The sequence below is a fragment of the Eschrichtius robustus genome, chromosome 3, assembly GCF_028021215.1.
Source record: "Eschrichtius robustus isolate mEscRob2 chromosome 3, mEscRob2.pri, whole genome shotgun sequence".
Lineage (NCBI taxonomy): Eukaryota > Metazoa > Chordata > Mammalia > Artiodactyla > Eschrichtiidae > Eschrichtius > Eschrichtius robustus.
In genome coordinates, this window is record NC_090826.1 from 4,789,368 (window position 1) to 4,804,185 (window position 14,818).

Consider the following 14,818-nt stretch of genomic DNA (forward strand, 5'->3'; position numbering starts at 1 on the left):
CTGGCTGGCTGGGTGGTCCTGGACAAACGTACCAGCGCTGCGAGTCGAGGCTGTTGCTGCTTTTGCGCAGGATGGTAGGGGAACTGGCCGCCGAAGTGCTACTCTCCCCTCCTTCCTCCTCCTCGTCTTCCTCCTCCTCGTCTTCCTCCTGCTCATCCTCCTCCTCTGCCAGGCTCTGCAGGTGCTGCTGGCCGCCTGGGTGCTCCTGCACGCGCAGCTGCTGAAGCTGGTTCTGCGGGTGTGGGTGCACAGGGCCCCAGCGGGCTGTGAGCAGCGGCCCCCACCAGGCCGCCCTGCCAGCCTGCCCACCGCTCTGCTCTCACCTGGGCATCGTAGATGGCGTCCACCCAGCCACGGCACAAGGCCTGGCCGCTGGCCTGGAACGTGTAGGCCCCCACGGCGCTGTGGAACTCGTTCAGGTAGATGAGAAGGAAGGACCCTGGTTAGGAAGGGCTCGCCTCAGCGCTGGCTGAGACCACGGCCCCTGCCCGTCCCAGGCCCTGCACAGGGGTGGCGGGGCCGGGCTCCTCACCAGGGTCCCGAAGCTCCCGGCACACGATCTTTTCCACCAGCAGCGGTGGCCTGATCACCTTGGTCCTCTCTGCCTTCTTCACCGCCTTGGTCACCAAGAGCAGGTCGGTGAAGAGGAAGCAGTACACGTCCATCTGGGGGACGGGAGGCCGCGGGAGGCCAGAGGTCAGGGCCACGGCAGGGACCCTCAGCCTGTCTGCGGCAACACCCTCTCCTGGGGGTACTGGTGTCAAACACCTCCCTTCCCCCACTCCCCACGAATCTGAGAGTAAAATTCAAATGAAGGGCAAGCTGATTTTCTTTCATCAAGTGATATACTTGTGATTTATGCCAGTTAAAAGTTTACATTAAAGAGGAAAAGGAAGGTGGTTTTAAAATCACGCTTTGTAGGCTCTGGGTTACACAGTGCCTGAAAAATTAATAGCTCAGTAGCAAGACTCTGGGCTGTTCCTGTCCTGCTCACGGAAGGTGCCCCCTCCTTCCCACCAGGAACACATGTGGCACTGGCAAGTGGGCCAGAATGGCCCCTGATGGGCTGGGACCCAGCTGCTGTATTTGTTAAAAAGCAAGCGGCAGGCAGATAATCATCCCTCATACGATCATAAAGTCACCAGTTCTTAAATTGCCACCCAAGTGACCGGGCAGCTAAGAATCACAAGAGGTCCCAAGGAAGGGGTGTTCGAAACCCACAGGGTAAGAGGGGGTGGGGCGAGGGCCCTGGGTGTGGGGTGGAGTCACCTTGCTGTCCTTCCCCTCCTTCATCCTCAGGCTCCCTTCCAGCAGCAGCTGGCGTGTCTCCTCAGGGGAGGCGCCAGGGATGGGTGCCGTCAGGTCCAGATGTAGAAATTCCTTCAGGAGCTGGGGGTTTCGGGGGGCAGGTGCGGGAGAGGTCAGAGTCTGACTCCTCATCTCAGCGGGGAGTCCTCCAGAGAGATTCCCAGCATAGCCTCCCATCTGTCTGCCAGTTTGGCCCTTCCTCGCTCCCAGCAGGGCCACAGATGGAGGTGCCCACCTTGTCCACCTCGTCGTTGCTGCCCTCCACCACCTCGTAGGCGTCGATGCGGCTCACAACGGCCGCCAGCCGCTGCCTCTCCTGTCGCTGCCGCATGCACGCGTTCACGTGGTGGATGAAGCGCTCCACCGAGCCGATCTACGGGTGGGCCAGGGCAGTTCAGGTACAGGACCGGAAGGGGCCGCAAGCCAGGGAGGGACCCTGCCCGCCGCCCCAGTTACCATGGTGACGACGGCCTCCTTGGCGCGCGGCTCGTCGGTCTTCCTTAGCACCGACTTGAGCAGCAGCGGGTACTTGGTGAGCCGCTGGTGGGGCTTGGCCAGCATGTCGCTCAGCTTCAGCCGCTGGCACTGCTGGTGCTTCTCGGCCCACTGTGGCGGGGAGGCGGGGGCGGGGCTCATGGCAGGCCACGCCCACCTCCAGCCCCCCCTGCACCTGCCGCCCAGGTGGGCCCACCGTCCTGTGCCCGGGCCCACCAGCGAGCCCCACCCGCCCTCACCGTGACGTAGGCCCGGAAGAGGTCGTTGTCGCGTAGTAGGCCCCGCATGTACTCCATGCAGCTCTCCTCCTCCATGCAGTATCGGATGTAGGGCTTGAAGAGGGAGCCGAACTGGCGCAGGGCAGAACAAGCACAGCACCGGTTACCGCGCGCTCCCCGCGGGCTGGGCTCGGCACTCGCTCTTCCTTACTGCCTTTCGCGACCACCGCAGGGCGCAAGCTTATTATCCCTGTTTTCCACGTGAGGAAAGCCTCAGCGAAAGCGATCACCCTCGGCCAGGTAACAAGGGTACATGGCCAGGTGGGGTTCACACCAGGGCAACCGATTCTGAATTCCACGCCTCTGACCACTAAGGGTCATTCGGGCCATCGGTCAGGGGGAGGCTGGGGTGATGGGCAGATGGGATCGGCGCCCAGCCCCGCCTCAGTGTCCCTGCCTGCGTCCGACCCGGCCCGTACCATCTTAAAGCCTTTGAGGAAATCCGCGGGCTGCAGCAGCGCCCGCGTGCGCCGCGCCTTCTCCAGCACCGGCGCCATCACGCTGCCCCACAGCCCGCGGTGTAGCCGCGCGATCTCCGGGACGTTGCTGAACAGGCGCTCCGCCTCCACCTGTGGGTGGGTGGGAGGTGCGCTCGGCCCTGCCCCTCTACCGGGCCCCGCCCCTCTACCGGGCCCCGCCCCTCTACCGGGCCCCGCCCCTGACCGTCCCCCTCCCCTCCCCTCCCACCACCCGTTGGCCCCGCTCCCACCTTTCTTCAGCACGCTCCCATCCCCACCCCCTGGTTCCAGGCGCCGCCCCACCCTTTCTGCAGCCCCAGCCCCACCCCCTGAGGCCAGGCCCCACCCCTCACCTACTCCACCAGTCAGCCCTGCCCCTGTCTGTCCCCTCCCTTGCTCTAGCCCCTCCCCCCTCCCCCGCTACTTTCTGGTACTGTCCCCCCTACCCCCAGGCCCTGACGCACCTCACACAGCAGCCCTGACTCTTGCAGATTCAGGAGGCAGCACAGGAACAGCTGTGGGGGGCAGGGAGCACTGCAGCTGGTGGAAGGGAGGGGGGGGTCCCAGTCCCGACGCCCCACCCAGACTCTTAGGCTCCCCTCTACCCTTTCCCCATCCTGGGAGGCCCTGAGGCAGCCTGGGACAGAGAGGGTTCACACTTTGAGAAAAGACGGCCCCAACGGCCCACCTGGGGGTCCCCCTGCCCAGGCCCCTCCCGGAGGGAAGCTCTGGGACACTGCCCTTGCAGCCATACCTGGAACTCTCTCCTCCACCTCTGCCCTGGCTCAGTCTGGAGCTTCTGCCCCGAGGGTGCCTTCCTTGAACCCACAAGCCCAGGACAGGTGCTCCCCCAAGGTCGAAGTCCCTACACACATCCCCCAGTGCCTACCCATTCTGCCTCCTCGTCTAGGGTGTGGGCTGCTGGGCACCTGGCACATAGCAGGTGTTCAGAAACAGCCGATGAAAGGATGAGTGAAAGGATGAGGTCTGTATTAATCAGCTCAACCTGGCAAACTCACCCCAAGCCCCCTCGCAGGTTCCCCGGGGCCCTTGGGAATCACCTCCACCCCAGGGTGTGGCCCTTCTCCCACTTTCCTTCCCCTCTGTTGCTTGGCACCTGCTGCTTCTGCAAAGGCCCAAACTCTGCTCAGGGGCACCCAGAGGAGGCCACGGGGGGTGGGTAGGCAGAGTGGCTCTGGGCCCACCGCATACTCACGTTGGTGATCACCCTCAGTTTCTTAATGTAGGAGGCCTCTGTGTGCAGGAGCTCCCACACCGCCTCCTGCTGGTGGCACTGCCGCCGGGTCAGCTTCTGTGGGAAGGGCAGGGTGTCTCCAGGAGCCCCGGCGCGTGCCGGGATGGCCAGAGCAGGGGGAGAAGGGTGAGCGGCCCTGCACGCAACCTTTTTCCCAGCTGAGACACAGGGGTCCCCCAAGTTCTGGGCCAGCCACATTTTCACCCCGCCTGAGTTCCTCCAAAGCGGGTTAACAGTGAGAGCAGCCTGGCAGGGCTGTCCCGTGGAACATCCCGTCACCCTAGGAAGGGCCCCGTGGAGTAGGGGGATAACGTCCCCCTTTCCCTGAGGGGGGAGGGGAAGGCCACGGGCGGCACCCACCTCGTGCCCGTCGATGAGCTCCCGCCAGCTGTCCTCCAGCCGCAGGCAGGCGTCGTCCTCGTCCTCCTCTTCGTCACCTTCCTCCTCCCACGAGTCGTGGTCAAAGCACAGCCTCCGGGGCAGCCTGGGCAGCCCGAAGAGGCTGTAGGCATGCAGCTTGCCCTCCAGCTGCTCCAGTTTGTCCACTTCCTGAAAGCAGGCCTGTGGTCAGGGTCAGGGGTCAAGGCCAGCCAGCTGCCCTGCCCCAGGGCCCACGTGCCCACATACCCGGCCGAAGGCGCTGGTGCTGGGGCCTGAGCTGAAGAAGCCGCTGAAGCGACTGGCCGCCCGGTTCTTCCAGCTGTCACTGCCGCCGCTGCTGCTGCTGCTGCTGCCACTACTGCTGCCGCTGGGCAGAGAGCAGCTGGAGGGCGCTGGGGGCTCCTGCCCAGGGATGCTCGCCTCCCCCAGGAACTCCGACATGTTCTTGCGTCGGCGGCCAGGGGCCTGGCCGGGGAGCAGGCGTCAGGGTGGGTTTCCGGGACCTTGGCCAGCCTGGGAGGCAGGAGGGTCTCTGCACGCCCCCGCACCCTGGGGCGCCGCCTCTCCTGAGACCAACACGTGCTCTGGGGGCTGGAAGGCCCAGACAGACGCAGCTGGATCCCCCTCCTGCCTGCCGCCCCAGCCAGCAGCATGAAGCGGGTGGGGAGAACACGCAGAGTCACACACACACTCGGATGCACTCAGCAGCCCAGATCCAAGTGGATCCCCGACACACACTCATGAACACAACCAGTGACACACAAAGTCTCACTCCCCACGCAATGTCTGCTTAGACACACATACACACACACAGAGTCCTCGGGTACAAGCAGACTCTCAGAGACGAGGCCCATCACCGTGGGGTATGGTTAGATCCAGAGAGGGCCCCGTATCCTCAAGGCCAGCCCCATTTCCCAGAAGCGGAAAGTAAAGCCCCCAGAGGGAGCAGCGAGGCGCCCAGGTGACCTCTCCTCTGGCCCCTCCCCGTCCCCAGCCCCGACACAGCCCCTCCTCACCAGGATGTCCAGGCTCTCCCGGCGGCTCTGCGGGTCCACGCGCTCCTGGGTGGGGGGCCCGGCCCCGGCTGGCCGCAGGATTGGCAGACTCAGGGACTTGGAGTCCTTCACCCCCTGCTCTACCTTCCCTTCGTCCCCTGGCTTGGCTGGGGTGGCATCAGGGAAAAGTAGAGGTCCTCAACGCCCAGGCCCAGTGGAGAAGGGGGCCCCAGTACCCTCTCCCCCAAGGATCCAAACCAAGGCCTGGCTGCCCTTCCCTGAAGCCCCGCCCTGCCAACGCCTGGCACTGCCGCCCAGCAGAGACACCTGTATGGTAATGAGCTTGCTCAAGGCCATGGCCAATGGGAACCTGAGCCTGGGAAGAAGCACCCTCCCCAAGGGACCCAGCCATGCCCCAGATACCCGGCCCATCTAGTCATCTGCTCACCTTTGACCCGCAGGTAGTGTCCCCCGAACCTGTAGGCCTCAAAGGTGAGGGACAGGGGCGTGTTGGACTGGTCCAGGTAGATATCCACTTTGCCCAGCGCAATGCCCTTCCTTTCAAATACTGGCAGCAGCACCTCCCTGCCCGGGACAGGAGGTGCGTGTGTGCTGGGGGCAGTCACGTGAACCTCCACCCCGTCCACAGCCCCAGCGCCACCCCGCCCACCCACCCAAAGGAAAAGGGAGACACCCAGGGGATCACACACAGGTCCGTGCGCACACACACACCTGCCCACAGAGGTTCACACGCTCCTGCATGCGTCTACACATGAGACAACATGCCCCAGCCCTCACATGTTCACATCTACACACTAGGGCAGACAGACACCGTTGCATGTCCGTCCACACCCGTTCACCCCCGCAGGACTGGGCCACGCGCAGAGGCTGGGATACAAACACGGCACCCCGGCCCTCACTGCACATGGGTGGGGTGCCCACAGGTGGGGGACATGCTTGTTCACAGGCCACCACACAGACACACACAGTCACACCTGCAGGAGGCCACACCTGCAGGAGGCCACACCTGCCCCCCCAGCCCCATTCTCCCCACCAAGCCCTACCCCAGCGACTTCTTCTTCATGGCTGGCACGATCTCTGTCTCGATATCCACGTTCAGGTCAAATTTCAGCGTGAAGCACTCCTTGCTTGGGTCCTGACAGGACAGGGGTCTCAGTTCCGCGCCCCTCGCCCCCTAGCCTCCCCACCCCAGGGTTCCGGATGGGAACCCCAGCAGGGAAGTGAACGCAGGGGTCTCCCAGCCCTCTTCTGTCCCAGGGAGGCACCCGGCATCCTCCGTGGAGGCAGGAGCTCCTGGAGCATCCAGGCTAAGGTAAGCAGGACCGGGCTACAGGGCTGGGGGCGAGGGAGGCACACGCTCACTCCAGGCCCCATCCCTGGTCCTGGAACTTAGAGCAGACGGGCCCAGCCTTGGGAACGGAAAGGGCCCGCGAGGGGCAGAGGCTGTGGGCGCCTGCTCTGCCAGCCTGGGGGCTCCTTACATCTGTGTGTCTCCTCCAGGCTTTCTTCTTGGAGAGCTTCAGGCCTGTGCTCTTCCGGTCCCTGCAAGGAAGCCAGTGAGGGCAGAGGTTGGAGGCGTGGGTGGGCCCTCACCAGGGTGGGATATGGGCGGGCCCCAGCTGGCTGCCCACCCGTTGCTGGCCCTAGGTGACCAGGTAACTCAGGTTCGCTCAGGCAAGCCAGGACTCACGAGGGGCTGTTCGCCCTCTGGTGGCCGACCCGGGAGGCACACCCAGCGGTACCTCGTCAGGTAGAGTCTGATGCCAGAAGCCCTGGAGGCCCACCCTCCAGGAATCCGGGCAGCAGCAGGGGCCCGGCGGGGTCTCCAGTCAGCTCTTCTGAAGCCTCTGGTCCCTGGCTCTGTGATCTGAGACCCAGCCTTGGGACCCCCCCAGGTGTCTGCCGTGCCCACCAACCCCTCACCTACCCCTTGCCATCCACAGAGCTCTCCTCCTCCTCCTCCACGTCCACTGCAGGGCTGGTGCGCGGGGGGCATGACCGGGTGGACACATTCCGAGCCAGGACAGAGCCTTCGGTGTAAAGTGGGAGTGGGGTTGTGCCCGCTCCCTCCCTGGCCCCCTCCTTAGCCTTCCAACACGGCCGACTCCAGAGGGACCAGGGCCTGCTACCGACCTTCGGACCCCACCCCAAACTAGCCAGGGCCCCTCAGTTCCGTGAGGGGAGGGACTCAGTCACTGCTTATCATTTATCCACCCCCAGACTCAAAAAGACACAAGGGCCCTGGGATGACACCCCGGGTGATGCCCTGCCCCCAGCACAAGTCCGCCTCAGTTTACCCATCTATTAACTAGGGATAAAGACGCCCTGCCTCTGGGATTGCTGCAGGAAGGAACCCAAGTCCATGGCTCTTTCTTGCAGGCGTCCCCTCCCCCACCACGGTGACCACACCCAAAGTCCCAGGAGGCCCTGGCAGAAGGGACGAGGCCTTTGGTCCCTCTGACCAGCTGGGAAAGGAGACCAGAGCCATCCCAGCACAGCCAGTTGGCGGTAGGCCTGGGCCAGGTCCCTGTTCAGCAGGAGGGGTTTCTTGTTTCCTGCTGCAAGTTCCTTCCGACCTGCCCATCCCCAAGCCATCCACTGCTCACTGGCTGCCTGGCTGGAGAATCTGCCCAGAGATCCCCCGCCCTGAGGACAAGAGGGAAGGGGACCTTCTCCGTGCTGGGCCGGGCAGGCACAGAGGCGGGGGCAGCTGTGGGAGGTGCAGACCCATCGAGAAGGACCCGGCACCTGGTGGAGACAGACCTGCCTTCGAGCTGGGCCGGTCCCCAACTTTTTCTCTTGTTAAAAAACTTGTGGAACAAAAGGGACGGCAGTGGACTTGGGTTTCATCGTTTACAGTCAACTCGTGTCCTTCTGACGGCCCTGTCGTGATGCCGACAGTTAGCAGGACACTGCGCCCCCAGGCAGGGAGCTCTAGGGGCTGGGCCCCCTCCCTGTGCTCACCTTGGGGGGGCAGGTCGAAGCGGACGTGCCCATCATAATGCATGGCGCTGTGGAACTTGCTGTCACAGGCCTCGCAGAGGCTGAGGGGGCCCCGGCGGTGCAGCTGCTGGCAGTCGGCGTGGTGGCATACCTGTGAGGGGAAGGATGGGGTGGTGGGGTGGACCCAGACCACTGCAGTACACGGGGCTCCTGGCCCCTACGGGGGCGACTCTTCAGGTCCAACCATCCACGCCCCACAGAGCGCCCGTCAAATGCTTCCCGAGCACCTACTAGGTGTCCATTCTGGGAGATGCAGAGAAAGCAAAGCCCTGCCCGCAAGGAATGCGATGCCAAAGGGGAGATTTCAAGTAGGTAACCACGAGGCGGGTGCTACCAGGGCCTCTTCCGGAGCGCAGGCAGAAAGGGCACCAAAGAGTGGAGCTGGGGAGGACATTTGGTTTGCCCAACTCATTGTCTGAAACAGAATGCCTCCCCCTCCTCCCTGCCCAGAGCCTCTGCCCTCGATTCTATGACCCGTGTGGCCCCCGAACAGCTGACCCCGCCTGGATTTCTAAGTTAGGGTGTGAAGGGGGTTATGGAGGAGTCAGGGAATGGTGTTGGCCTCTGGGTGCCTATGTGGTACCCACGGGCCGTTGCTTAGTGACAGGATCCCAGACTTACCCAATCGCACCAGGCTACTCTCATCCCCACCACCATGGATGACTGTCCTATCTTCTCCGTCCCCCAACCCTCCCTAACTCACTCCCCACCAACCCAACTGCCTACTTTTCTAGGGGAACAGAAGCCATCAGAAGGCGGTCCACGAGCTCCTACCACCACGTCCACCCACCTGCCCCGGGCTGCAGGGGCTTTGCCCTGCTCCAATCCCAGGCCAGCCTTCCACCGAGACCCCCCTCTCCAGCCTAAGAACGGGGACCCCGCTCAGCATTCATCCCTCTCACCGGATCATTCCCACGGGCAAACCAACCTGTTTCTCTCCTTCCCTTTACAGCTAAACTCACCCCTTCCTGTTCTTTCCTCCCATTACCCTCTATTTTCTTTCTCCCTGACTTTTTGTTTCAAAATATTTCAAACCTACAGAAAGTTATAAGAATAGTACAATGACATCCATACACCCTTCTGGCTTCCCCAGTTGTTCACATTTGCCGCACTGGCTCATGACCCCCCTTCCCCTGGGGAGGAAATCATGACACCACCTGAGAACACAGACCTGCTCGTGCAAAACCCCAACACAACTGTCACACTTGGGAAACTGAGCGATGATACTTAATCCACCTAGAGCCTACCTTGGCATTTTCCCAACTGTCTAAATAATGTCCTTTATAGATTTTTTTTTTCCCACATGGGATCCAATCAAGGTTCACATGTACATTTGGTTTTGTCTGTTTATCCCTTTAAGAATGAATGCCCAGGGCTTCCCTGGTGGCGCAGTGGTTGGAAATCCGCCTGCCAATGCAGGGGACACGGGTTCGTGCCCCGGTCCGGGAGGATTCCACATGCCACGGAGCGGCTGGGCCCGTGAGCTACAACTGCTGAGCCTGCGCGTCTGGAGCCTGTGCTCCGCAACGGGAGAGGCCGCGACGGTGAGAGGCCCGTGCACCGCGATGAGGAGTGGCCCCCGCTCGCCGCAACTGGAGAAAGCCCTTGCACAGAAACTAAGACCCAACACATCCAAAAATAAATAAATAAATAAATTAAAAAAAAAAAAAAAAAGAATGAATGCCCAGGGACTTCCCTGGTGGCGCAGTGGATAAGACTCCACGCTCCCAATGCAAGGGGCCCGGGTTCGATCCCTGGTCAGGGAACTAGATCCCACAAGCATGCCACACCTAAGAGTTCGCATGCCACAACTAAGGAGCCTGTTGCCGCAACTAAGGAGCCTGCCTGCCACAACTAAGGAGCCCACGTGCTGCAACTAAGGAGCTGGCGAGCCGCAACTAAAGAGCCTACCTGCCACAACGAAGCCCCGGTGCAACCAAATAAATAAATAAACATTAAAAAAAAATAATAGTAAAAGAATGAATGCCCAGGACTTCCCTGGTGGTCTAGTGGTTGAGAATCCGCCTTCCAATGCAGGGGACGCGGGTTCGATCCCTGGTCAGGGAACTAAGATCCCACATGCCGCGGGGCAACTAAGCCGGCATGCCACAACTGAGACCTGATAAGCCAACAATAAATAAATAATAAATATTAAAAAAAAAAAGAATGAACACCCTAGTTTTTTGCCCCCGTCTTTCATGACACTGACATATTTGAAGCAGCCAGGCCAGCAGTCTGGCAGAAAGGTCCTCCACGTGGACTTGTCTGGAGGTCTGGGATAGTTTCAGGCTGAGCATTTGGGCCAGGACGCCAGAGAGTAGACTGTGTCCTCCTCAGTGTGCCCTGGCGTCAGATCATCTGGGGATCTCGCTGTACTTTGTAAAGTCGCATTCTCTCTTTGTAATGAGGAAGTCATATCGGGGTGACACTTTGAGATACTCTGCTCCCCAGCAACTGCACACTCCAGGGCTGCTTTAGCCCTTGTTGATGGCTTTTGCCTAAATCAATTATTACTACGATGGCTGCAACTGGAGATTTTCTAATTCTTCCATTTTCCCTCAGACCCTCTCCCATCAAGCTTTGGCCCCCTCCCCAACTCACTCTTCTCAGGTCCCCAATGATGTCCACGTTTCTGAGTCCTCTCGTCTGTTCTCCCAGGACCCAGCATTTGACACAGGTGGTCTCTCGGGAACCATTTCTTCCTCAGCCCCCAGGACCCGTGCTCTGCTGGTTCCCTCCCCTCTCCGTCCCTTTGCCTGCTTCCTGATCTCTCGCCATCCGTGGACCCCTTCTCATTTTATCCACATCCACCCTCCAGTGACTCAGTCAGTCTCATGGGTCAGGCTCCCACAGTGAACTCTCCAGTCGGGACCAAGCATCTCAAACTTAAAACATCTGCACAGGGACTTCCCTGGCGGCGCAGTGGTTAAGAATCCACCTGCCAATGGAGCCCTGGTCCGGGAGGATCCCACGTGCCTCGGAGCAACTAAGCCCATGCGCCACAACTACTGAGCCTGCTCTCTAGAGCCCGCAAGCCACAACTACTGAGCCCACGTGCCACAACTGAAGCCCGCGCACCTAGAGCCCGTGCTCCGCAACAAGAGAAGCCACTGCAACGAGAAGCCCACGCACTGCAACGAGGAGTAGCCCCCGCTCGCGTAGAACTAGAGAAAGCCTGCGCGCAGCAACGAAAACCCAACCCAGACAAAAATAAATACATTTATAAAAAAAATAGGGCTTCCCTGGTGGCGCAGTGGTTGAGAGTCTGCCTGCCAGTGCAGGGGACACGGGTTCGAGCCCTGGCCTGGGAGGATTCCACGTGCCGCGGAGCTACTGGGCCCGTGAGCCACGACTGCTGAGCCTGCGCGTCTGGAGCCTGTGCTCCGCAACGAGAGAGGCCGCGACGGTGGGGGGCCCGCGCACCGCGATGAGGAGTGGCCCCCGCTTGCCGCAACTAGAGAAAGCCCTCGCACAGAGGCGAGGACCCAACACAGCCAAAAGTAAATTGATTAATTAATTAATTAAAAAATAAAAAAAAATTAAAAAAAAAAAAATAAAACGTCTGCATGAGCTCCTGAACTTTTCCACGCAGCTCCGTCCATCTCAATTACTAGCAACGCCTTCCGGGTGTGGTGATGTCATGGGTTGAATTGCGTCCCTCAAAAAGACAGGTTCAGTCCTAACCCCCAGCACCACAGAACGTGACCTTATTGGAAAGACGGGCATTGCAGATGTCATTCGTTAAGTTGAGGTCATACTGGGGTCTGCAATCATACAGCATAGAGTATGGAGTAATCGTATGACTACTGTCCTTAAAAGAAGAGGAGAATAGACACAGAGATGGGACACACAGGGAGAAGGCCATGTGACAACGGAGGCAGCAACAAGACTGATGCATCTACGAGCCAAGGAATACTGAGAGGCTCCTAGACGTGCCAGAAGCTGTGAGAAGCAAGGAAGGATCCTACCCTGGAGACTTCAGCGGGAGCACGGCCTGCCCACACCTTAATTTCAGACTTCTGGCCTCAGAACTGAGAGAACAAACTTCTGTTGCTCTAAAGCCACCCTGATTTGTTACGGCAGCCCCAGGAAAAGAATACATTAGGCCAAACACCTTGGGGTCACCCGTGATCTTTCTGTTATTCCCCGACTCAGGCAAACACTTCTGTGGGCTCCACCCTTAATATCCGTAGCTTCAACCCGGCCACCCTCTCCAGGCCACCTCAGGCCCCGGCCCCAGCCCCCATGGCCTCTTAGCAGGGTGACAAGGCCTCAGAGCTGGTCTCCCTGCTTCCGCCCTTGACCCCAGTCTGCTCTCCGTGAGCGGCCACAGTGGATCCAGATCAAAGAGGAGTCACACGTACCTCCTCAAAACCCCGCAGCGGCTCCCCATCTCCTGCCGAGGCTGGTGACCTCAGGGGCCTCCGGTCCTGCTCTCCCATCCTGGCTCTGTCCACTGCGCCCACTGGCCTCCCGCCTTCTGACGTGCGTCTTCGGACGTGCTCCACCACTGAGCCTTGGCTTCTGCTAATCCCTCAGCCTGAAATGCTTTTCCTCAGACGCTGAGATAACCAGCCGCCTCCCTTCCTGCAGACCTTCACTCAAAAGTCCTCATCTCACCCTTCTAAGGTTTCATTCCTCCGCGCTCCCGGTCACCTCCTCCACCCCGCCGCCCTTCTCTCCTTCAGGCTTCCCACTGGTGGACAGTCTGTGTGCTTGACTTTGTTGCCTCCACACCGCCAGCACTACAAGGACAGCAATTTTGGCCCTTCGGGTTCGCTGCCTGGTCGCCAGTCCTAGCCGCTCAATAAATACTGGTTCAATTATTAAGTAGCGTGATGGAGGATCACTGGAGATCTTGGCTGGAGAGAGCCCGATCAGAGATTTTCAAGATGACAGATAGGGTGAGGATGGGTTAGACAGCAGAGAAAGTGGCCCGAGAGAGGAGGAAAGAGGGAACTGAAAAAGTCTGATCATTGATAACGTGGTCCTCATGTGCCTGGGGCTGCACTGGGGGGCTCCTCATCTCAGAAGGTAGGGGCTATGATTGTCTGTACTTTACAGATGAGGAAAGTGAGGCTCAGAGTGGTTAAGTAACTTGTCTAAGGTCACACAGCCAGTGGAATCAGGACTTGAACCCAGGGTATGTAGCTTCAGAGCCCACATTTTCACCACATTCACACCATCTCTTGGGTAGTGGAGAAGGGAGAGAGGAGTGGGGGAGGCTGCCTTCGGGTCAGCCTTGGGGGCTAAGGAGACAAGAGGAAATCAATTATATTGAATAGTTTTATGGTTGCTGTTTTGGCTCTTGTGTCCCTTCCACTCCTCCATCACACAGAAAGGGAACATGGACACAGAAATGACAGCTGGCAGGGGGCAGACTACAGAAGCCACTCGCTCCAGGGGGCGCTGGCTTCTGGGGGCCTGGGCCCTGGGCAGTATGGCCCATATTCCCGATGGCAGCCTGGGCACCAGGCGCCCCGCACTTCCACACCCTTCTTGAGGGGTCTTCAAGTGTGTTCTCGGTGCTGGAGGCAAGGGTGAGGGGCACTCTAAGCAGAGCAGCTGTTTCTATCTTCACTTGATCTACTGCTAAAGTGTGAGGACTCCCCTGGCGATCCAGTGATTAAGACTCCGCGCTTCCACTGCAGGGGGCACGGGTTCAATCCCTGCTCGGGGAACTAAGATCCTGCATGCCGCATGGTGTGGCCAAAAGATTAAACAAACAAACCAAAACATTTTTTTAAAAGTGTGAAAACCCCTATTCTCCTCCATGGCTCTGCCCCCCACCCTCTGGCATCCCCAGGGCACTTCTGACAGACGGCCTAGCTTTGCAGATGCCGGGACCCACGGCCGTGAGCATCGCCTCTTGACAACAAATCTGGGGAAAGCACTTGTCTTTTCCTCCCAGGAGTCCCACAGCCTGCCAGCTTGGCTGGCACAGGTGCCCCCCTGACCCCTTCCAGGCCTCTCGCCATTTCCCTGACAGCTTCATTTTTCTGGTTCCAGGCTTGGCATTGGGCAGTGGGACTGCGGACCTACCAGCTGCCCAGGCCCTGGTCTCACAGTGGGTGGGGGGGGGGGTGACATGGCAGGAGCCATGCTAGGTTGTAAGGGTTTGCGGGGGGGGGGGTGTCTCTGCGACCCTTCCGGCCCAAGTCCCTGGTTCTGTGCCACAATCTCGTTTTTAAACCAATCCAGTATATAGATGGCAGATTTCACAAAGATTCACTCTTTAAGGCAGATTTAGCATTCAACAAATATTTATCAAGCACCTACTATGTACCCTGCCCTGCAAAGACACTGGGCTTGAGAGACTCGGGAATATTCATTTCCCAGCACCGTGGTGGGCCTTGTTTAACTCCGCCACAGTTTCTCCTTCTCCTCTTGCTACTACTGTTACTACCAGACACTAATGCTAATAATAACGATGGGAACCCGGCTGGTGGCTGACCCCCTCTGCTCCCATCCTCCCAGCAGCCCCCAGGCTCAGGGACATCAGGGGATGTGAGTCAGGCCCAGGATCGGAAGCAGGTGAGTATTCAGCAGGTTTGGTTGAGGATGAAGCTCCGAGAACCCCCAGCCCAACTGGGAGGCGGAGGCTCGGGTGGGCAGAGCCCACAC

General features: G+C 59.9%; 1 protein-coding gene across 6 annotated transcripts in view; it reads right to left on the reverse strand.

The window, feature by feature from the left end:
- Positions 1-14,818, reverse strand: part of PLEKHG5 (pleckstrin homology and RhoGEF domain containing G5) — a 51,626-nt gene that overhangs the window by 2,010 nt on the left and 34,798 nt on the right. For all 6 annotated transcript variants that reach the window (XM_068538777.1, XM_068538776.1, XM_068538781.1 and 3 more), the window contains 18 exons: positions 8,156-8,285; positions 7,119-7,221; positions 6,673-6,733; positions 6,235-6,326; positions 5,619-5,755; positions 5,192-5,337; positions 4,422-4,640; positions 4,155-4,343; positions 3,756-3,851; positions 3,004-3,054; positions 2,501-2,650; positions 2,043-2,153; positions 1,765-1,914; positions 1,544-1,681; positions 1,270-1,389; positions 533-665; positions 324-439; positions 33-232 (listed from right to left, as the gene is read on the reverse strand). In XM_068538777.1, coding sequence (XP_068394878.1) covers positions 33-232; positions 324-439; positions 533-665; positions 1,270-1,389; positions 1,544-1,681; positions 1,765-1,914; positions 2,043-2,153; positions 2,501-2,650; positions 3,004-3,054; positions 3,756-3,851; positions 4,155-4,343; positions 4,422-4,640; positions 5,192-5,337; positions 5,619-5,755; positions 6,235-6,326; positions 6,673-6,733; positions 7,119-7,221; positions 8,156-8,285 — 2,342 coding nt within the window. The remainder of the gene's footprint in view (positions 1-32; positions 233-323; positions 440-532; positions 666-1,269; positions 1,390-1,543; positions 1,682-1,764; positions 1,915-2,042; positions 2,154-2,500; positions 2,651-3,003; positions 3,055-3,755; positions 3,852-4,154; positions 4,344-4,421; positions 4,641-5,191; positions 5,338-5,618; positions 5,756-6,234; positions 6,327-6,672; positions 6,734-7,118; positions 7,222-8,155; positions 8,286-14,818) is intronic.